Genomic DNA, 23,826 nt, shown 5'->3' on the forward strand with positions numbered 1-23,826 from the left:
TACCTGTTGAATTATTTCCAAAGTGTGCCAAATTGGATATGATAAAATTTAAGTCTACTCACTGAAGTTACTGGTGGATGTCTGTTTTGATTTTGATGAAAAATCTCATGAGTTGAAGCAGTTAGAGTTCTGCTAAGAAGAAAGAAGAAATGAAAGCAGTGAAGTCTGCTAAAGCAGTTTGAGTCTGCCAGGAAAAGTTTAAATATTGGGTTGAAGTCCCAAAGAAATTGAGTTAGAGTCTCAAGTAGTTTGGTAGGGAATTGGTTATTGTGTTGGTTAGAGTCCAAATTTGGTCATAAGAGTGGACCTGAGCGGTCATTTTGTGAGTTGGAGTCTCCATTGACCACTAGGTTGCACCTGCCTCAGTCATACACTTTGTTGGGTGTTGATTGTTGTTTCAAAGTATTATAAATTATTCTAGAACGGCAGTTCGAGTCTGCTAGGAAGCGCAGAGCCCGGAGGTTACGCTCCCTCCTTGTCGTGGACGCGCGACATTGACCTGTCGGCGAACAGGGTTAGTTCAGTTTGGCTTAACTGTGGGGTACAGGGCATCCTGGAATTAAGCTAGGAGTTAGAGTCTCCTTACCGTTTGGAACGGTACCTGCGCTTTTTTGGTCAGAAGAAGTTGGACTTCGGGCGTGTAACTTTAACTTAAAACTTCAGGGTAAGCCTTGGCTGGGAAACGCCAAAAAATAGAGCTTCAGGCAAAGTTTGGGTTGGTTGACGCTTTTAAATTGAGTTAGGGATTTTAGAGATGAGGCCAGAAACAGTTAAAGTCTTGATACTGGTTAATTGGTCGCAAAAAACTCAGGGAGTTTATCCGCTGGGCGGTTATTTTAAATTTGTCTAAATTGTGTAGGCGCTAAAGCTGACAGATCTGACAGTGGTTGTAAATATAAGACGTCGTTGTAATATAGAATAAGAAAATTTGGTGTGAGAGATCTCTGTGTGTCGAGTCAGTAATGCACTGACTGCCTGCTGCTATTTTTAGACGGTGTGTGTGTGAGTGAAAATGCAAATGAGTAAGCAGTGAACTGTTTAAGCCACAGTTGGTTTTACAAATACTGCTGCAAACATTGTTGAGTGTGTGTTTAAAATGCCATTTATGTTTATTAGAGGACTATAAATAAAGTTTTGAGTTGCCGTAGGGGAGGTATAGTAATTGACTGAGTTTGGATGTAGATATATAAATATATTGAGTGCACTGTATATACTTAAGACTAACACATTACTTGCAGTAGTAACTTTTCTCCAGCAATAGTTGCTGGTGTGTTTTATTTTTTCAATTTCTTGTGTGTGCGGTGAGAATTAATGGAGGTTTCAATTTTTCGTTTGTTTGTTTTTGACTTGCTCTTTTTGATTATGACAAGCATGTCTAAAATACTCTTAGGAAAGTGTGTTTTGAGTTATATTCCTCAACTCTAGTCACACTTTAAGTGTGTGAATGCGGTGACTAGAAGGTTTTGAATGATGAATAAAGGTGTGAGAGGTATTTCCTTGGTGATGTAAAGTAGGATGTTTTAAAGTTTGAAAGTGTTTTTAATTTAAGAGATGCATGAGTGATGTTATAAGAGTTTAGTTTATTTAAAAGGTGTGTGTGAGAGGATTATGAAATCATTGTGTGAATGATGCTACATTTTAGATCAAAAGTTAGTAGAATTACAGAGGGTTTGTAGATTGTAAATACAAAATAAGTTTGATTAGCCTGGAGAAACAGAAAAGCAGCTTGAGCTGCTCTGAGCAGCTGCGTGCTGTGTGTGTGTAACAGGAAATGGTGTGGGTGACAGGAAGTTTGCATGCCCATGTAAGGTGACGAGTGAGCACCCAGAGAGAGAAACAGATGAGTTAAACTTTAGGCAGATAAAGCGAATGGAGGTTTTGAGAAAAGAAATGAAAAGGATATTAATTGTATGTTTTAGTGTGTCAACACAGATTACAGATAAATAAAGGTGGACTTCTCTCAACCTGGAATTTTGAGTACGGTGCCAAAACCACTAGAGTAGCATAATTGGGAGAAAACAGGCCAGATTTTGGCTTAAAATCTTACAGCTTGACCTCGCACTTGTCCCCATCCTGAGAAGAAGCTCAAAGGACAGTTAATCTCCTGATGAAGACCGACAGAACATCGTGGACTTGAGAAGAATTAATAGCAGGCAAAAGACAGTGCAACGGAAACCACACTGACGACACCAGCAGCAGCATGTAAGGAACCACGAGGTGGAAACATGTACTGTAAATTACAGGCTGGGCAGTTGAACAGTGGGATAATGAACGGTGGTAAAGCACTGGACACTGATTGTCAGATTTGCCATGCTTGGAGTAATCTTGAAAGAGATGACTGAGAGGATCAACAGAAAAGAAGAAACCACGTGATGAACCATGCACGGTGGACAGCAGGCTGGTAAGAACAGTGTGACATGACTGTTTAAAGGCACTGAATGTGGTATTTTGCCAGGCTGGGACTTGATCCAAAAGGAAAATACTGAAGAGAAACAGAGAAGAAACAGACTGTGTTTGCTGGAATTCAAGACAACAAAAGGACACTGAGAGAAGAGGACAGTGGCCAGTGAAAGGTGAAGCCGGACGAGTTCGACTGTGAGAATACAGGGTGTAATTGGACTGAAAGTGAAGCTTGAACTCATGATGGTTTAGAGATGTCCACCGTCACAAACAAAGAGGTAAACAAGAATAGAAAACACACATAGACAAAGTGTTACATGTGAAATGATTTCTGGAAAGAATCAGAAGTGAGATAATTTTGAATTAAGAGATCAGTGTAAAGATGCATTAATTAAACCTGATTATAACATACAGAGGCAATGAAGAAAGCAGCTTACACTCACTGAACATTAACAAAATACATAGGAAAAGCAATGAAGACCTGCTTACACGTATATACATGACATAAGTTGGGATTTCTGACCAGAGAGAGGGAAACGGGTAGTTTAAGTACTTATGATAATAATGAAAATGTCTCAGTTGTGTTTCTTTAGGGGCTAAACAGACCTGGATCAATTCTCCCCATGCAGCGGTCGGAAGAAACCTGTAGGTTAACTTGACTGGACATGCCAAGGCAAGTTTCTGGTTGAATTGTTCACAGCGCCATGTCTCCATAAACCTGACAAGTGGGCCCTAACTTCTGGCTGAGGAGCAGGAATGCTGTTAATACGGTGGGAACTTAGAATTTGGGTTAGCAGATTTGGGAAAGAAACTGACGGCTTAAGTGGAGAATTGTGCAGGAGTCTGACACACTGCAAAAGCAACATATGCAAATTCACATACACAAGCAGAAAGTGCATTAACCTTATGAAGACAAGACAAGCTCATGGGGATTAATGCATAGATACAGATTAAACCTGGCTAAGAACACAAACATATGCAATGAAGAACAGCTTGCTATTTTGTATGAATGATACAATGGTGTGAATGTTTAATAAAATACATTTGTGTTTGTAATTGAGGAATAGAAGAAGCCATATGACAAAGGGAGTGAGTTATGTAAACAAAAAGTGATTAAAGTAGTTTTAAAAGAGTGACTTAGGAGTGCTCTCGTACTGAGTGATCAAGTAGTGATCACTGTAGAAAGAAATAAAATAATTTAATAAGGTGGTAATGTTTAAACATATGTTTCTGTTGTTACAGCAACTCATTGAGAGATGACTCAGTATGCAAATTAGTTGGAGTGAGTGGTGACGAAGGAACTTCCTGTATGTGTGTGACTGAGGAAGTGACTTTCAGGAGAGGAAGCACGGCAGACAAGAGGAGTGCAGATTTGGGTAGGAAATAATTTATAGTTTAGTGATTATACGTTGTTGTAAGGGGGGTTATGTTTTATGCTGAATTGAAGTATGTTACAGAGCATAAGGGGGTGATTTTTGTGTGCAAATTGTGTGGTTTTAATGAGACTTTCGGTGTATTGAGGAGGTGAAATTATGTGGTGGCAAGACTTGTGTGTTTAAGGTTGTTGAGGTTGTTGTGGTGATGGGTTGATTCTGTCAGTTAGGTTTGGGTTGTTGTTTTTGTTTTTAATAGAGGGAGTTTTAGGAAACATGGACATGTCTAAAAATTGGGCCCATTAGTTTGTAACAGTGCACTTAAAGAAAACCTGTCAGGTGATTTTGTTTTGTTTTTATGAGCTAACAATCAGCTCTATTTTTCCATTTCTGTTTTAAGCAGGCCTGCAACAGTGAATAACGGCGCTGAAAATTCTCGGGAAGAGCAAATATAAGGCGGCTTTCCAGATTACAATTGGCTGAGGAAAAGCTACCTGGGGACAATTCAGGTCGTAAGTCCCTGTAAAAAGGATTTTATGCGAGTTAATCCAGTCCAAAAGCATAAAGAAATATTTTCCTATGGAAAATAAAAATGACTGAGCTCATTTTGCTGAGGGTGGAGAATCTGACGCGGGAAGCTCCACTATCAGCAAATACATGGTGTGAATGTGTGAGTGAATGTGAGGATGAATAAATGTGGACAAACAATTTGCTTTTACCAGAGAAAATTTCTGTTTTGTTTTGTTGACTGGGGTTAGATTATGGGATTATAGTATATTGTTGGGAGAATGCCAAATGCTAAAGGGGAAATATTTTTTGATGTAACTCAGTTACCATTAATTGAAGAAACACATGACTGATAACTGTTCTGTTTTAAGTTTATTTTTATGACATAGATTGGATCATGAGTGGGGAAAACTGAGCATTTTTAAGTTTTGTATAGTATCTTGACACATGAAATGTATCAAGATAAAGGGGGTTTAGGGTTTAATAATTTAATTGTTTAATAATTTAGGATCATTTTAGGACTTTTGGGGTTTTTGATCATTTGGATATGGTAAAACTGAAACTGTTATTTTTAAGTTAAGGTTAAAGGATTAAAGTGAACTTGTCACGGTTTGCGAGGCAAGCCGTGTGGAGTTGTAGAAAAGGACCCAAAAGGCGGCAGCTCTGGTGCAGGTGAATATTTATTTACAAGGTTGGGCACAAAACAGCACTGGTGGAAAAACAAGAAACCGGAAACCTAAACTGGGTAAGCTAATAACACAAACCAGAAACGAGCATGCAGGGAGGTCCGGGGAAATACACAAGGGACGCAGGGAGACCGAGGGGAAACAACACAGACGAACCAGCAACTACCATAACAGAAGACACAACTTAAATACACCCAGAGAACACAGGGAGATTACACACAGGTGGGGAACACAGGTGACACTGATAAACATAACGAGACAGGGCAGGAGTGAACACAACATTACGCATACTGACGAGAGACTGTCAAAGTAAAACAGGAAGTACACAGAGGTTCAGACAGGAGGAGAGAAAGCACGGGGAGAACACAGACATAACAGGCTGGGGGAAACATGGAATAAACACAAAGAGAGACGAGAGCTCATAAATACACAGAGGGGCACAAGGGGGTAAGAGTCACAAAGGGAAAAAACACTTAGAGAACACCACAACAGGACACCTCAGAAAACCTGGCCTAAATAAGGAGCGAAAATACAAGGAACCAAGAATACTGGGCCAACATGGCCCAGGACCATGACAGAACTGAATCCTGTTTAGAAGATACAATGCCGGTTTTTCAAAGCTGTGAATAATTCTTAGAGGGAAAATTAGTGAGGGTTGAAGGGGTAGAACAGCTTTGAGTTCTTTTTGATTTCTAGAAGTAGTGGTTATAATGTAGGCTTACACAGACAGATATTACACAGAAACACACATGACAGTATTGATTCCAGGCAAAAGGCCTCAAATTCATTTAGCTTTTTGACTGAACTTAAAGAAGGACCAAAGAGGAAGGAAAGCATATATTTTGGTTAAGTCTGATAAACTAGAATTAGAAGGTATTGTTACATTAAAAGGAGCAAAATGAAATAAAAAGGCTATACCAAAAACGGGTTATAACATAGGAAATGTGAGGTTAAAATGAAGTTAACACATAGGAGTTGTTTCAAGGCAGCATTTAGCTATGATGAAATGTATACAGGAGTAATTGCTTATATGCTTAAACTGAATTGATTAAAGTGGTTGTTTTCTTTTGGATCTTTTAGAGTAGAGGAACTTGCAGCAGCGACAATTTGTGCACAGGATGTTGATGATCAGATAAGGGAAAAATAGAGCGAGCAACCGGACGTAAAAGCAGGGCTTAAAGAGTTTTAAGGTGATGAGTAACGTTGAAGAATATATATATAAATACAAGTCAATAAGTTAAGAGCATAATTAGGATCATGCTTTTGATTAAAGAGTCCCAGATAGGATAAGTTAGGGAGATGCAGGAAAAGGTGTTTTGTTTCCTTTGCAGAAGATCTCAGCGACCACAGGAGGGGCGAGGATCCTGGAGATCTCGAGGCCTGCTGACCCACCAGAGAGGGACCGAGAAAACCAAAGCTTACACATGGAGTGTTCTCGAATGGGAGCTGGTTGAGCCAGAGGACGGCTAGAAAGGGTTTGAGCGAGGACACAATGTATTGCGACCTCTGGTGTTCCAGAGGTCGAGAGAGGGAGTGTGGAGCAGGGAAATTATTTTACTGCTATTGTTAAATAATTGTCATCAGTACCATTGCATTAATAATATAATCTGGAGTTGATATTGCATTCAGGGGTTAAACAGTGTGTCTTTCAGAAAGGCTAAAAGTAACAGGACAGGAAACAGGCTTGCAGAGAGTTTGCAGAAGCAGGAAGTTATTTTGAGCAGCAGGCTAAGACGAGGCTTTAACAATGTAACAGACAGCTTTAAGAAGGCCTTAAGCAGTTATGACTATTTTATACACAATGCATATCTGTGCTTATTAAAGAGTTGGAGCTCGGTCAATTAATTGGGGGTCGGAAGCTTTGTTCGGCGCGATGTTCGGACAATCTATTGTGCAAGTGACTTGGAGCCATAGAAGGAATTGCAATACATGCTTACAAAACACTTATATATCAGATCATTTTATATTAAGCTTTTAAGTAGAGGTTCTTGGTTAAAACATTTATTTAGTAGAAGACATACACATAGTCTCAGTGAGCCTCTGGTCTGGTAAAAGGTCAGAAGTGCAACAGGTGAATTGAGAAAGAGCATTTGAGGACGAGACACAGACAGTAGGTGAAGAGGTGACACAAAGAGCATGTGAGGTCGTGACACACACACACATGAGTTAAATTTATTTAGAGGAGAGATTAGTCATGTCTGGTTGTAACTGCAAAAGTGTCTCGGTAAAAGAGGAACCGTCCTTGTTGTCTCGGCAAGAAAGAGGAACAATCTACTTTAAGATAAGAACGGAAAGTACCAGCCATGAAAATAGAAGATGATCTTCTGGGTGAAAAGCCATTGTTGGTGTTGATCTGATCTATGTATAAAATGTATCTGTGACGCATGAAGGGGCGTCAGTAAATAAACCCTGATGCTATAAAATATCTGTTCATGCTTTGATTAAGTCGAGGACTACTGGCTGTCTGCGTACAGAGTGTCTTCCCACACGTGTGTTCATTAAAATCATTGTTGGACCAAGACCTTCTGGACCATGGGTGGTTTGTACTCTCCCTCCTCAATTTTGAACCTTAACAGGTTCATTCTTGGCATTTACTTAGAAAAAAAAAAGAACAAAAAAAAAGTGAAAAAAAACTAAGAAAACTGATTTTCCACTGTACATATTCGTCTTATTTTCACCAATTTCATTTTTAAATGGTCTTTTGCCCTGTGTGTGTGCACCAATCTTAGCTGTAACCTCTATGTATAGGGTACTGTTAGGTGTGGTGTGTGCTTTTTCAGCTGTGTACGGCTGAGGACAGCCTTTTTCTCACCAGGGGGGGACTATGTAACAGTTGCTATTGTAATGCAGTGTATCACCACATGGCGGCGCCTCCTGTCTCACGACTGGTGTCACCCCCTTTTTGTTCTTCTTCGCACTCCTCCTGTAATGGATGCTCCCGTGTGTACGCGGACTAGTGTGCTCTTTAGTAATGTGTGGTAGAGGTAGCACTTTTATTTTTGATATTGTAAATAAATGAGTACTTTTTGGAAAGTCAGAAGCTGTTGCTCATTCGCTATCCACCTGCACACCTCCGCGGCTGGCTTCATCTCCACTGCACGTTACAATATGTTGATTTTTTTCGCCTACTCATATCATCATTTTTTTACTCCTGGTTCTGTATGTTCATGTTCTGTTCTTTTGTAAACTTCATCTGTTTGTATGTTGTATACTCATTGTGTTTCAATAAAGTTCGATTTAAAAAAAGGTACGTTCTAAACGAAGCTTCAGACGTCACTGATCACGTGACTCTGGCCAAACGGATCAAGCCTCGACACGGTGCTTCTGAAGCAGCGCGTTGATCTTTCTGACACACGCACCGGAGCGTCAGCTTCAAGCGGACCATCACTACGTCTCACATCTAAAGGTGTCAAGGTAACTTTGAACTGAGTTCAGTCAATCTGGAGTTTTTCCAAGTTTTCTGTTGCTCTCTGTGAGAGAAGAGCGTTAAAGGCGGGGCTCTCCAGAGTCCAGCAAAACAGGAAACCACAGCTGGGTGTGTGTAAGTGTGCAAACCAATAGAATGCATCGTGGTGGGGGGGGCATCACGGGCATTGGCAAGAAAAAAAATAAAATAATCGGTCGTACCCATGCTTCCCCGACGTCATGCCAGCGCATATTGGGAAATTCGTAGGCACCGATCGGTTTTCTATCAGCCATTTGCTGGGAGTAAGGGCGCCCTCCGTTTGCGAGGTGCGCCTGCTGCTGGCGGCACAGGGAGGAGAGGGCGGGGCGGCGGGGAGTCTCTGGCTGGCTGGAGCGGCATCTAATAACCAACTTGCAAAACAAAATAAAAACAACACAACAAACAGATATTATGATACAGACTTATAATCTGCACCGATGTTTTTTCTAAATTCTATAAAGTGAGCTTGAGAGCCCTCGGTGCGCCTGCGCGCTGCTGAAGTCAAAGTAAACTTTATTGTCATCTCCGCTACAGACAGTCCAGCATATAGAGAAACGAGACGACGAGGCTGCAGTTACAGCGATGCAAGTAAACAAACAATAAATATAAGAAGAGTAAGAAAATAAATCTACACTTTAGGACTCGGGGTAAAGGATCAATAACAATTTAAATTTATAATTTACAGTTTGATGATTTAAAGTCTCACACAACCCGTCAAAAGGGGCGGGGCCGGCTGCTTCCAAGTAGAGCACATTTCATTTATAATGATGTAAATCCAAGCCCATCATGGATTCACGATCTGAATCCTGGGTTGTGTGGAATCCCAGAAATCAACCTTAGTTCACAGATTCACTTTGTCTAAGGTGTAGGTCTGTTAGGTTAATTGTGCTGATCCTCGGGTTGGGGGATTTGTGTTTGTACTGGAGCGCAAAATTCAAACCAATGGAAGATGGACAATAAAAGTTCAAAGCCATCAGGTGCTCAGGTTAGAAAAAAGAGAAAAGATGCAGGTAAGCAGACGTGTGATTGGATAATGGCAGCTCATCCTGAACCAATCAGACTAAACTCCAAACAATACATTATGTTACAGATTTTAATATTAATTAGTCATTGTTACTTGTTGATTTGTCCTTTTCTCATTGTGTGACGAATTATGACGACTGTTTGGTAGCTGTTATTGTCTCTCTCTCTCTCTTCATGTGTGTTTCTCTGGTGAAACAATAGTTTTGTGTTAATGTTAGGGCTGCACGATTTTGTATAAAATGAGAATCACGATTTTTTGGCTTAGAATTGAGATCATGATTCTCTCATAACAATAAATAAACATAAAACAACAAATGTCTCTCGTTTTGTTGTTGCAGCAAAATGTTGTCCTGCTTGAAATTCCGTCTCCACCGTTGCTCGACGCTGCGTGTACAGAGCAGGTAGTGCAACAATAGAAAAATAGTTGCGGGACGGCACTGTGTAGCGTTTGTCTAGGGTGTTGATCGTTTTCCTAAATCCCTCGTTTTGCACAGTGTTGATGGAGCCATATCTTTGGTCAGGTGATAAGTGATAGCCTCCGTAATGTCTTTGTGCCTGCGGGAGTTCGACGTGTATATTGATGTTTGGGTGGTTGACCGGGACGGATTTTCTCCTGTCACTTTCTCGTCATCCCTGACGTGCTCTCCGTTGTTTTTTCCTGCTAATTTTAGCATCACACGGCACAGCTTCTGTATCACGTGGTATAAGGCTCCGCCCTTGTCATCTGTTGAGCAGGAAGAGTGAGCGCTTGTTTTCATGCAGAGTACGTCCCGGATCAAAATGTGAAGTTTTACAAATCACCACTTCTTTAGTGAATATCATTTCAGTCTCAGACAATCTCGTTTCTCTTACAGAGGATAAATGCAACTTCTGCGGATGGCGGTACCACACAGTGTGCGTGGACTTCCCCTGCACAGAAGGCAACTACAAATGCTGTGAATGCTAAATAAACAGAAAAAAATGATCCCTGTTGTCTTTGCTTGATGATTGGTTTGAGTCTTGACAATCCACATTGCTGGCGTTGCATCTTTCAATGCCAGCAATGGCAGGTATCAGTGCTCAAACCTTTTGTGTTTGTTTCCAACAAGTTGCCCACCTCGGGAAACAAACATGTGTTCTTTTACTTGTCAGATGAACATATGAGACAATTTGACTCTTCAGTGCAGTGTGGAGCCTAACAAAGATCTGTTTTGTGTCCCAGCTGATCAGCAGGAGGAGGAGAGTCTGACGGAGCAGCAGAGGAACATTTTCAGCTACTTGGACTCAGCTCAGCCACTACAGAGGAAACAATGAGCTCAACACAGAAGGTGACAGACAGAGCAGGACCATATGACCAAAGATATTTATCACCATATACATTTGAACATTTGCCATAACGATGTAGCTGACGATAGAATTGACAGCAGACAAAATACTTTACAGCTGCACAACTTTATTAAAAACCCATCAATGTATTTTCACTGAAACAAGCAGCTGTTGCTTATGTGCATTAAAGTTATATAAAAATGTAACAGTGCAAATGCAAATTCCTCGCTGACAGTTTAACCAAAAGGCGTTTCCAGTGGAAACTGGCCGACACATCCTGAGCATAACCATGTATAATATCCACTAAACTTCAGAAGAGGTTATACAGTCGTGGCCAAAAGGTTTGAGAATTGCATAAATATTGGAACCTGGAGAAGTTGCTGCTTAAGTTTTCATAATACAGATTTGTACTTTATTTCAAATTGAACCTTTAAAGGGGCATTTCTGGACTTTTAAAGACCAGTATGTTCCTATAGACCAAATATTTAAAGACCAAAAATGTTCTTCTCTCTTCTCTCTCCTTGTTCTCTCTCTATTTCTGAGAGTGTATCATGTAACACTATAGATCAACTTAGCTCAGAATATATAAAGCATATAAACAGTTACAGCAATATGATGCAACAAACACAGCAGCTACTGATCCAAAATACTCAAAGCTTCATAGAACTGAAACCAACATTTATTTTAGCTCCATTCTGCTGCTGATACAGACTTTAGGTTTCTGAACATTAAACTTGTTGCTGCCTTTCATAGTGTGTAACTTGAAGGCCCTGAGTACTCTGAGTACTTTCTCCCACACTGAAAACACTGGGATGATCACATTATTTGAACATTACCTAATAAGACTGATTCAGCACAGACAGTTATGTTAAACTTTCCTAGCAGTCCTTCACAAACAGGGAACAGTCTGTCTATTCCCTCCATCTGTCAGCAGCTGCTGGCTCTTCCTCCTCCTCTTCCTCACACACTGCTGAGTTTGTCCTGGTGGATCATCAGGGGTGCAAAGCCTCACAGATGATGTGCAGCAGTGGCTCCCTCAGTCTGTCCTCACTCTGGACACTTGCAGTCGTCACACATGGAAATCAAATGTGTGATAAGCTGCAGGATTCAGACACAAGTGTAACTTATAAACACATGTTCATACTTTTATTCCACAATCAGAGAGAAAGAAACAGAGAGAGAGTGCAGGACAGACAGACAGGTGACAGTCTCAGGTGTACACACTGCTACACAACAGCACAGAGAAGCAGGATTTAGTGTTTGTGTTATTACGAGTGTAAACAAGAAGAGTTTCAGATGGTGCAGTGGACACATGTGTGACTGCTGTGATTAAAGCATCTTTCTTTCAGCTTAACGAGTCAACCGTCAGCTCGTTCAAACACACGTTAAAGTGCGTTTGGCTCGACACCAGCGAACAGAGGCAGCAATATAACACAGCTAACATTAACAGTGCAGTGAATCCTGCTTGTGCCGTGATGTTCAGGACTGCAAACCGAGCAGCATCACTGACTTTCAGCTTGTTGTGTTTGTGGATATATGACTGACTTTAATTATCCACAAAATCATCATATTCTCTGTCAGATTAAGGTCGACTATTGAACGGCGTATATTTTAAAGGCTTTAAAACCAAGTTAACGCTGAAAGTACAAACATCACTAATGTCACATAACTCTGCCGACAAGGCATAGCTATGGCTATGAAATGCTCTTTGTGTATCACTTCTTCATTATGAAAGATGTCATTAATGCACTAGTAATGTCTCATCTGGAGTATTGTTCAATCATTTGGTCAGCAGCTAATAAGACAGATCTTAACAGACTTCAGTTAGTCCAGAATAAGGCGTCCAGATTAGTGTGAAGATGTTCATACTATACTAATATTGATAAAATGCATAATAACCTTTCTTGGCTTCCTGTACAGGCTAAAATATTCTATGGCTTACTTGTAGTTCTAAAGAAAGCAATTCTGTTAAACACACCACATTTATTCTGCTCAGCTGCAGTATCCAGATGAAATACATCATCATATTACACAGTTTTCAACAAACTGCAATTTAGTAAATGCTCGAGTTAAAAGTAACGTTTTGTAAAACTGTTACATTTAGAACAACTTTTAAGTGGAATAAGTTGCCTTAAAAAATTTGAGAATTATTCAAAACTTCAATGAACACTTAAAAGCCGATTTACAGAGCTTTTAGTTGTTGTAAATATTGTAAGACACGATTTGTTTTTGAAATTTGTGTAATGTGCCTCAATGTTATTGATATTCATCATCAACATCATCAACTTTATTTATAAAGCACTTTAAAACAACCACAGCTACACAAAGTGCTCTACATTGGAACTGTAAAATAAAATTACATGAGATATAAATAAAACACAAATAAAAGAAGAGTGAAATCATTAATTAAATAACTACTTCAATTAAAAAAGAAACTAAGTCTCACCGAGGTTAAAAGCCAAGGAATAAAAGTGGGTTTTAAGACGTGATTTAAAAGTGGACAGTGAAGAGGCCTCTCTAACATGCATGGCCAAATGATTCCATAACTTTGGAGCCACAATAGAGAAGGCCCCGCCCACACTGAGCTTCCTCCTGGATCTCGGTACCTCCAGGAGCAGCTGGTCAGCTGACCTGAGAGACCGACAGGGTGTGTGGAGATGAAGTTAAAAAGTTTAGAGCCAACCAAGCTTTAATGTCATCTAGACAAGTCAAGAGAGGTTTTATGGAGATGCCATCCATGTGTTTTAGTGTCAAATAAATTTGGCAGTCATCGGCATAACAATGAAATGAGATCCCATGCCTTCTAAGGATAGAACCCAGAGGCAATAGATACAGTGAAAAGAGCAGTGGCCCTAAAATTGAGCCCTGTGGGACGCCGCATGACAGAGGAGCAGAAGACGATTTGTAACCGAGAAGGCTGAAAGAGAAATATTATTATTATTATTATTATTGATTGCTTATATTTGAACAATTGTGAAACCTCACTGTGGATGTAAGAGTGAAATTATGTGGATATCTTGAATCCACTTTATTGTGTAATATTTTATGTGAGTATTTGACGGAAGACGAGCAACATCTGTTGTGGAAGCTAACGGGGTTCCTTTAGAATAAACAAACATAGGATTTATTATCACTGAATAATTCTGTATAAATCTATACAAATTATAGAAATATGTAATAGGAAACAACAAAATAATCTAAATTATAAAATAGTGTGTGTGTGTGTGTGTGTGTGTGTGTGTGTGTGTGTGTGTACAATCAAGAGGGATGGGCATGATTTTAGTGTTTGAACAGTCATGAATTATCTTTAACAGCAGGTTGGATGTAATGTGTTAGAACTACCAGCAGGTGGGGATAAGAGACCTTTAAGGTGTTTGGTGCCACGCTCCACCTTCAGGTTTAAAACTAGTGTTAATGGAGTTTGAAGGTTGAGTTTGTTCCACGACTGCATTTCACTCACTGCCTCTGTTTGTATCTCTGTCACTGCAGGACCAACATGGAGCCAGAAGTCAGCGCTCTCAGGAGGCCGACAAACCTCACAGAAGAAAGGGAGAGACAAAACACACCTGTGACGAGTGTGGAAAGGGTTTTACTGTGAGGGCTAAACTAAAACAGCATCAGGTCATCCACACTGGAGAGAGACCGTTCAGCTGTGACATGTGTGGAAAGTCTTTTTCCTTGAAGGGTTACCTAAAAACACACCAACTCATCCACAGTGGAGTTAAAGCGTACAGCTGTGATCAGTGTGGCAGAGCTTTTACTCACAGTAGCAGCTTACAGAGGCATCTAGTTACCCACTCTGGAATTAAGCCATACAGCTGTGACGAGTGTGGGAAGGAGTTTACTCTGAAGGCTTCACTAAAACAGCATCAGGTCATCCACACTGGAGAGAGACCGTTCAGCTGTGACTTGTGTGGAAAGTCTTTTTCCTTGAAGCGTTCCCTAAAAAGACACCAACTCATCCACAGTGGAGTTAAAGCGTACAGCTGTGATCAGTGTGGCAGAGCTTTTACTCACAGTAGCAACTTACAGAGTCATCTAGTTACCCACTCTGGAATTAAGGCATACAGCTGTGACGAGTGTGGGATGGAGTTTACTCTGAAGGCTTCACTAAAACAGCATCAGGTCATCCACACTGGAGAGAGACCGTACAGCTGTGACTTGTGTGGAAAGTCTTTTTCCTTGAAGGGTTCCCTAAAAACACACCAACTCATCCACAGTGGAGTTAAAGCGTACAGCTGTGATCAGTGTGGCAGAGCTTTTACTCGCAGTAGCCACTTACAGAGGCATCTAGTTACCCACTCTGGAATTAAGCCATACAGCTGTGACAAGTATGGGAAGGGTTTTACTGAGAAGGCTAAACTAACACAGCATCAGGTCATCCACACTGGAGAGAGACCGTTCAGCTGTGACTTGTGTGGAAAGTCTTTTTCCTTGAAGGGTTACCTAAAAACACACCAACTCATCCACAGTGGAGTTAAAGCGTACAGCTGTGATCAGTGTGGCAGAGCTTTTACTCAAAGTAGCAGCTTACAGAGTCATCTAGTTACCCACTCTGGAATTAAGGCATACAGCTGTGACGAGTGTGGGATGGAGTTTACTCTGAAGGCTTCACTAAAACAGCATCAGGTCATCCACACTGGAGAGAGACCGTTCAGCTGTGACTTGTGTGGAAAGTCTTTTTCCTTGAAGGGTTACCTAAAAACACACCAACTCATCCACAGTGGAGTTAAAGCGTACAGCTGTGATCAGTGTGGCAGAGCTTTTACTCACAGTAGCAGCTTACAGAGGCATCTAGTTACCCACTCTGGAATTAAGCCATACAGCTGTGACATCTGTGGAAAAACTTTCAGCCAGAGAGGGAGCCGAAATACACACCTACGCATTCACACCAGACATGATGTGTACTGCTGTGAACAGTGTGGCAAATACTTTACAACAGACGCACAGTTACAACGACACATGTTTACCCACACTGAGGAGAGACCTTATCAATGTGACCTGTGTGAGAAGACTTTTAAATCTCCACGTCACCTGAGACAACACCAACAGATCCACACCAGAAAGAGACTCTACAAGTGCAGCTACTGTGAGGTATGTATTTATATTGTTATCTTGTCATTTTAGCCTGACTGTTTGGAACAACTCTGCTCATTAAACTGTGTTAGCATGTTAGCAATTCTACTGCATGGAAAAGCAGCTCTGAGTGATTATTCAGATTTTCCTTTCAGTTATGATTTTAGTATTACTGTAGTATTATGGTGGTAGTATTGTAGTTATTGCAGCCCAGTAAACTGAGTGTGTTAACTGAAACAGTCAAATGTAGTTGGACGTCTGCAGAGATGCTCTTTATTTCAGGCGACGTTCAGGATACAAATGTTGAAGGACTGACTTACACTGTCTTTGTGTCTTTGTTTAGAAGCAGAGCGGCACAGATGGATCCAGTTCTCAACCCTGTCATCACTGTGGTGGTGGGAAAGACTTTCATTGTGACCTCTGTGGAAAAACTTTCAGTCAGCAAAAGACCCTAAAAGTACATCAACGTAGACACACTGGAGACAAACTGAAATACTGCAAAGAATGTGGGAGAAGCTTCACCACAACACATCACTTAAAACAACATGAACTGATTCACAGTGGGGTTAAAAAGCACCTCTGTGATCAGTGTGGGTCATCCTTCACCACTGCATGGAAGCTTAAAACACACAAACGAGTCCACACAGGAGAGAAACCACACAAGTGCAGACACTGTGAGAGAAGCTTCTCACAGTCAGGTCATCGTAACACTCATGAACGTGCACACATGGAAGGAAACTACAGCTGTGACCAGTGTGACAAGAGCTTCAGGAATCTCAGTTCATACTCTGCACACAAACGATCCCACGTTACTAATAAACTGTTTCACTGTTACCAATGTGCCCAAACATTCACCTCATTGTCTGCTCTGTGCAAACATCAGCGCGATCACTCAGGGCTGAAATCACTCCCATCACTGGATCACAGTGAATCTGAAGACACAGAAAGATCCTCTGGTTTCTGTGTCAGACTCAAAAAGCTTGAGATCAGGCTCCACAGAGTTCAGATAGAATCATTTAAACTTGTGTTGAACTGAACTGGTTGCTGGGCTGAACTTCTACATAATACAGATCTACATGGGATCTTCTTTTCTGTTGTTTTACTGAGTCAGTTTTGTCCTTTTTTCTCTGTCCTGGTTTTGCTCGTCTGTAAATGATTGAAACTCAGTCAAATAGTTCATTTTTCTCCAGCAAAACGTTTTGGAAACTCATGTCTAACAAAATGAAAAAAAAACCCCTCCTAAAACAAAATAATGACTCTGGAAAGCTGGTCTTTGGTCCCCCCATTCCTGGGACATTTGAGACTTCCCTGGTGAAGGCACAGGCTCCTCGACACGTAAACAGCTGCAGGAGAGAGAAATCATGTAAATGTATTTGCTCGGGTATAAATCACCCAGCGATAGTGTTCTAGGGTTAAAGAGAAACTACATTTTCTAAGAACTGTCTGACGTTCACCTCTCACTCTCAGAAAGTATACAGACTTTCTTTGATTCACTAGTGAGATAAAATGCATTTCTTGGACAACTTGACTTTGATATATTTGTTTTCCAGGAGCAAAGGTCTGTTTATACTGGCGAGCGATGCAGGCAGGAAGACTCTTTACACTGTGACTGACTAATCAATCTCTTCATCATGACTTCTGCTGTCGTGGTTTTAAACCTGCGCAGTGGAGAAAAGAAGCTGAAAGAAGCTTCCTGCAAGTATCTGATGTGTCTTTAAAGAACTAAATCCTCCTCATCCTCACAGATACTCCCTCCTTAACCAGTTTCTTAAACTAGCTAACAGGTGGAGCGACACCACTGCGTACCAAAGGTTATAAAGTTAACCACACAGCAGACACTCTCGGTGCGTCAGCTGTGTGGAATCGAGTTGTTCTTGCATTAATACACATACTGAAGTAACTGCCATGAGAAAGGTGAACTGAAGCTTTGATGCTAAAGCTAAGAACCTTTTGTTCACACTGGCAAGTGTTCAATGTTACCATTTATGCCAGTTTATTAATAAAGTACTTTTAAAAACAGCAGCAGGTGACAAAAGTGCAATAAAGCCAAAAATCTATGAAACAGCAAATAATGAAATATTTTCATTTCAAGACCTTTTTATTAACTCTTCTCCGGCCTTTATAGCACATTTACTTGTCTTACACTCTTTCAGTTGATATGAGTGACCAATATCTAATTCATTAGCTCACTAGTGCTTTACTGTTATATTCAGTCTGCTGACTGAGATCAGGTGACATTAAAAAAATCGCTCGTGAATGAAATGTGAAAACAAAAATCATTGTGATCAAAGCTCTCTTGTTTGCTCTGAGGCACTAAAGCTGCACAGGTAATAAGCTTCTTGGCTTTAAGTGAGGATTTCCATTCGTTTGCAAGCAAATGAAGAAACAAAAGTTTGTACGGACTTTAGCGCCCTGTTGTCCTCATGTGTGGACGTCACATTTTGGGACGTTTAGACCAAAATACAAAGTTTTGCTCCACAAGGACCTGATTTGCACTTACGAGGTCATTATCCTGCCTCTGTTCTATCGACATTTAAAGCGAATATCCTCATATGTGGATCTCATTTCTCTCAGAAACAAAGTTCTGGTAATTCTTTGTTTGTACATGAATCAGGTCCCAAACAGCCCAAATAGCAAAGAGACTTTAAAAATGCATGAAAGAGTTCAGGTCTTAGGAGGTTAAAGCTCTAAAAGAGAAACTCCAGTGAAACAAGTTGAGGTGACCACGTGTGTCGTGTGTGTTGTTGTCACATGTTACTCTGCACGCCAGCAGGTGCCGACAGGTTAATCTGGCCCTGCTTTGTTTGTCCTTTTGGAGCAAAAAGCCTATTTTTCTTGTGTTTTTAACTACATTTGATCATCACGTTGCTGATATCGTCTGATCTGCATCCCAACTGCTAAGTTTGTGTTATTTAGGTTGTTTCTTTGAATGTTTCTCTTGCTAACTGTCTGAGGTTCACCTCTCACAGAGTGAACATAATTCTGCCCTTGTAGGATTAATCTTTGTGGTTGCAAAACCGTCCATTTGTTTACCACAACTGACATGTTTCTGAATCCATCCCAGAGCCGAGGGTTTGTGTAAGTGGGTTTTTAGTGTGGGTTTTCGTGCTGGCAGGGAGGCAAAAGGTGATTTCAGTGTCTACTATATAAAGAGGCAGCAGCTTCCAGATCTTCATCTGTGTTCTCCTCCATCATCATTTCACTCATCACATGGCTTCACATCTCAGCCTTCTGGGAGTGGTGCTGTGCTCCTCATGGTTTCTGCTTCTGAAATCCCACCTCAGGCAGACTTTGATTTACAGGCAGCAACAGTCATCCATAATGGTTCTTATTTTACCGCCCATCTAGTTTCATAACCACATGTCCAACTTAGGGTTGCAGGAAGGGGAGCTTCAGTACATGTTCACGTACTGTGTTGTGTGATATACTACAAGTGTTTGTCCCATAAGTATTTGGACAATGAACTCTGCTGTAGCTGTGTCTCTGTCCAAAGTAAAACAATCAGGATGTGTTGAAGTGCAGAATCAGAGTTTTAATTCGAGGGATTTAACAAAAGAACTGCTTTAACTGCTTCCTGGCTGCGTTCAGCTGTTACTCACAGGGCACCACAGTGGGTGACTGTTCATGTGTGATTGGACACATTTTTAGGCCTGATGCCATTTCTGACACAACCCCAAAGAGATGTTTTGTCTCCTCCTGAGATTCAGCCGCTGAGCTTCCACTTGGTAGGCAAATATGTAAAGAACTATATTCAGGGGCGTTTTTAGCCCGTTTTGGGGGGTGCTTCCCAAAATGGATCAAAGCACCCCCAAAGATTTCTTACTTTTTTGACAATATTTGGTGTTTGTGTGATACACTACAAAAAGTATAGAAAGTATACAGTACTTGGTTGAGATCTTTTAACAACAGAAGTATAGATAACCCCCCTCCCAGAATGGTTTGTTCCAGCTCTCCCCTGCTCTGGCTCTGGTGCCCTTTGTGCCAGAGAGATGGTGGCTGAGACGCAGCAGAGCGGAGGTGGAAGTGCCTGGCTTAAAACAGGACATGTTAGCTGCATTTAACCTTCAGTTACTCTTTATATAGTTGGTAGGAGTCAGACCATGTTTCTGTTTACCTGAAAAACATTACACCAGGTAACCTGCTGTGTTAAACGTGTTTTCTGACGATGTTTGTCCGTAGCTGCTGTTGTTACCACTGTCCTGTTTGAAAAGGAAGGAATGAGAGAAGCTGCTCACTTTGTCATATGTGCCGATATTAAACCCAAGGTACTTACCAGGTAACTGACTGGATTCCCATTAACCTTATAACTCCTGTTGTGTGTGTGTGTGTGTGTGTGTGTGTGTGTGTGTGTGTGTGTCAGTCAGGTTCATAATGGATATAAGGACGTTTTTCCAAAAAATCAGCAACATTCAGGTAAAAATGAAAGAACAAATGATCCGTCAATAAAGGATAATGTTGGATCAGTGTTTCAGTATTTATGTCTTTTATTTGATGTTCATGTGTTTGGTTATTTGCCTTTTGGTTGAAAGTACACTGAGGGAGGACTTTTTTATTAGTGGTTTCAATAGTATTTTTTCATATTAATGTAATTTTTTCATCTAATACAATCTATTTGTGTATGATTATCAGTTCAAAGAGGGGAAAGAACAAGGTCAGGAAGAATCAGGTAAGGAAGCAGACAGGGAGCAGTGACAGTTACAGCAGAAACTGTTAAACTGATTGAGAGAGTTGATCACCAAACACTGATAGATTTGCCAACCTGAAGGTGAGGTTAAAATAAAAGAAACAATCTGCAGAGCCATGTTAGTCGTGTCTGCAGTAAAGAGCTTTTTATACATTGTACCATAGGCACAGTTGCCTCCATTTTTATAATTGTTTAAATTAATATTTTGTACATTTGTACATTTCAAGGACTCTATTTTTGGAGTGTATGTTTATGTATCTGTATTATATTATACGAACACTTTAAAAGTCTGTCCAAAGAATCACTCAGTTTACTTTTTACTCACTATGAGCATCATTCATTATTCTCCCCAGTAATTAAGGTCAGGATATGTATGTTTTTATTCCAATCCATTCTTCTTTTGCAGCGTTTAAATAACCTTGATCAGATTTGATGGTTTTGTTACAAACTTTTCAAAAACTGTTTGATTAGAGTTTGTTTTTAGAATTGAATATTGATTTATTGATTAGCATTCAAATATCTCAGTGAAAACAATAAAGATCTACCACAAAGCAAGAAACCGAGACAAGGCTAATCAAAAGGTACTGGCTGAAGCATGTTTATTAAATTGTGTTAAAATGTACAAAACAGTGATGTCATGTTTTGAGACTTGATGAATTTAAGAATCTTATGATTTAATACAGAAATTTGCAGACTTGCACAGAGAGGGTAAAATTAGGATGACTGATAACGGAGACGAAGACAACAGACGACGAGGACAGGAAGGAACAGGGGTTTAAATGCACCAAGGAGACAGTCAGAGAGAACTCGGGACAGCTGGAGGCATGTAGGGATGCAGGGACTGACAGAGACGGGGAAGACGTCTCATCGTGACGAGTAAAGTTTATCTTGCCTGGCTGGGCAGCTCTCTGGGTGCTCAGCACCCCCAAAGCTCTGATCCTAGAATCGCCCCTGGTTGAGACGCATTTTCTCTAAACACCGGGTCTCTGCACCAAACACTGGTCCACCCCAAGGATCGGGTCCCCCGACACAAACAGAGTAACATAGTGTACGCTGTTAAGTGCAGGAGGATTGTCAAGTCAAGTCAAGTCAAGTTTATTTATAGAGCACATTTAAAAACAACCAAGGCTGACCAAAGTGCTGTACAGTAAATACAGATAAAAATACAATAGAACACAATTTCGTAATAACACCTCGCTGATAAAAATAAAATAAAAATATATAAAACAAATAAATTAAACCTTTCTAAAAGCCAATGAAAAGAGGTGAGTTTTAAGAGCGGTTTTAAAAGTTTCTAGGCTTTTGGAGAGTCTGACGTGAGGAGGTAAACTGTTCCACAGTCTGGGTGCAGCCACAGCAAACGCCCTCTCTCCCTTTGTCTTTAATTTATACCTGGGAACATCTAAAAGCATCAGGTCGGCTGACCTCAAAGATCTCCTGGGGCGATAAGTACTAAGGAGTTCTGACAGGTAAGAAGGTGCAGTGCCATTTAAAACCTTAAAAGCCAGCAATAAGATTTTAAAATCAATCCTAAAGGCAACTGGGAGCCAGTGGAGAGAGCAGAGAACCGGAGTGATGTGGTCTCTTTTTTTTGAACCGGTCAACAGGCGAGCGGCAGCGTTCTGCACCAGTTGAAGGCGATGTAGACAGGAACGATCTAGGCCAGCATAGAGGGAATTGCAGTAGTCTAGCCGTGAAGTAATAAAAGCATGGACCACTCTTTCTAGATCGTTCCTGCAAAGGTAAGACTTGACTTTGGCTAAAATCCGCAAATGATAAAAAGATCCCTTAACTACAGAGCTGATTTGTTTATCAAGTTTAAAAGCATTGTCAAAAATAACACCAAGACTCTTAATGGAAGAAGTGCAATCGGAGGTTAGGGGTCCCAAAAAGTCAAGAGAGAAGTTGGGATCTTTAGGAAGCCCAAACACAATGACTTCAGTTTTGCTTTCATTAAGGTGTAAGAAGTTAAGAGTCATCCAAGTCTTAATGTCAGACAAGCAGGAGAGTAGCGGCTGCAAAGAAACATTGCAGTTCAACCTCAGAGGGAGGTAGATCTGAATATCATCGGCAAAGATGTGGAAGGACACATTATGTTTACGGAGCACATCGCCCAGAGGGATTTATCAGGATTTATACATCGGGGAAACCAAACAACCTCTGGCTACAACACAGAAGAGCCACCTCGTCAGGCCAGGACTCTGCAGTCTGTTTACACCTACAGGCCAGTGGACACTCTTTCAATGATGAGGATGTAACATCCTGGACAGGGAGGAACGCTGGTTTGAGGGCGGAGTCAAGGAGGCCATTTACATGAAAAGGGAAAGACCATCTCTGAATGGAGGAGGGGCCTAAGGGTCCATCTGTCACCATCTTACATGCCATGATTGCAGCCATTCCCCAACTCTCTGTGAATGGGACTCATGGACATGGATCAGTGGTTGTTGATCGATGGTCATGAGAATCTGCATGATTAAGATGAAGGAACTGACCTCAGCCCCAGTGGGCTGGTTTCAGTCATTATGCAAATGTCCTGTTTATAAGATTGAAACCTGCAGTCAGCTGAGACTGAAGACGTCACCTGATGATGACGAAACGTTTCTCTCACAAAACGCTGCGTCCAGATGAACAGAACCAACTTTTGGAGACTCGTCTCTTGTACTGACTCACAGTTTTGTGTCTCTTGCAGCTGTTTCATCGGGCATGTTTGTTGTGACCCAGAGTCCAGATGTTTCTGTCATGGAGGGAGAGACCGTAAGCATCACCTGCTGGACAAGAACGTTTGAAAGATTCAGAGTGGCCTGGCTGAAAAATCAAACAACAATTAAGAGAGAGACCAACGCAAATCAAGCTCCAAGTGTCTGAAAAAGGAGGCAAAGACTCATCTTTGAACATTTCAAACATCAGAGGATTCAGGAACACACATCTGTAAAGTGACTGTGGAGATTCCATCTTTAACTGTGTCTAAAGGAAATGGGACCATCATCACAGTCAGAGAGAAGACGGTGAATAACAACAACAACAACCACACAGACTCCAGTGAGTGAACACGTTCAGTTTGGTGACCAACACGCCTCCAAAATATGTCAACATGTCGTCTTTTACAGATTAAACGCTGTCACATAAAAGTTTAGTCTGTCACGTGTCTGTGCTGTTACCGTACACGTGGCAGCCTTTGGTCGTCTGAAGGGACGATTAATAAACATTGAATCCTCCAAACCAGAGCGATGAAACTACCTGAACGTCTGTCAGCTGAAAACCTTCAAACTTACAGACGTTTGTGACGACTGGCTTAGAAAAAACTTTACAAACTTGTTCAGCGTTTTT

The 23,826-nt window shown here is 40.9% G+C and overlaps 1 protein-coding gene across 2 annotated transcripts in view; it reads left to right on the forward strand.

Annotated features, from left to right (window-relative positions):
• Positions 1–20,963, forward strand: part of LOC308397426 (uncharacterized protein) — a 36,666-nt gene extending 15,703 nt beyond the window's left edge. The window contains exons 1-4 of one of the 2 annotated variants that reach the window (XM_080883345.1): positions 8,234–8,380; positions 10,636–10,741; positions 14,229–15,833; positions 16,159–20,963. In XM_080883345.1, the coding sequence (XP_080739471.1) occupies positions 10,724–10,741; positions 14,229–15,833; positions 16,159–16,851 (2,316 nt within the window). In that variant the 5' untranslated portion in view covers positions 8,234–8,380; positions 10,636–10,723 and the 3' untranslated portion in view covers positions 16,852–20,963. Of the gene's footprint in view, positions 1–8,233; positions 8,381–10,635; positions 10,742–14,228; positions 15,834–16,158 lie in introns of those variants that run through there. The other variant, XM_080883346.1, reaches the window with a different exon arrangement.
• Positions 20,964–23,826: the final 2,863 nt, after the last annotated feature.

This window comes from Rhamphochromis sp. 'chilingali' (assembly GCF_963969265.1).
Source record: "Rhamphochromis sp. 'chilingali' genome assembly, chromosome: 1".
NCBI lineage: Eukaryota > Metazoa > Chordata > Actinopteri > Cichliformes > Cichlidae > Rhamphochromis > Rhamphochromis sp. 'chilingali'.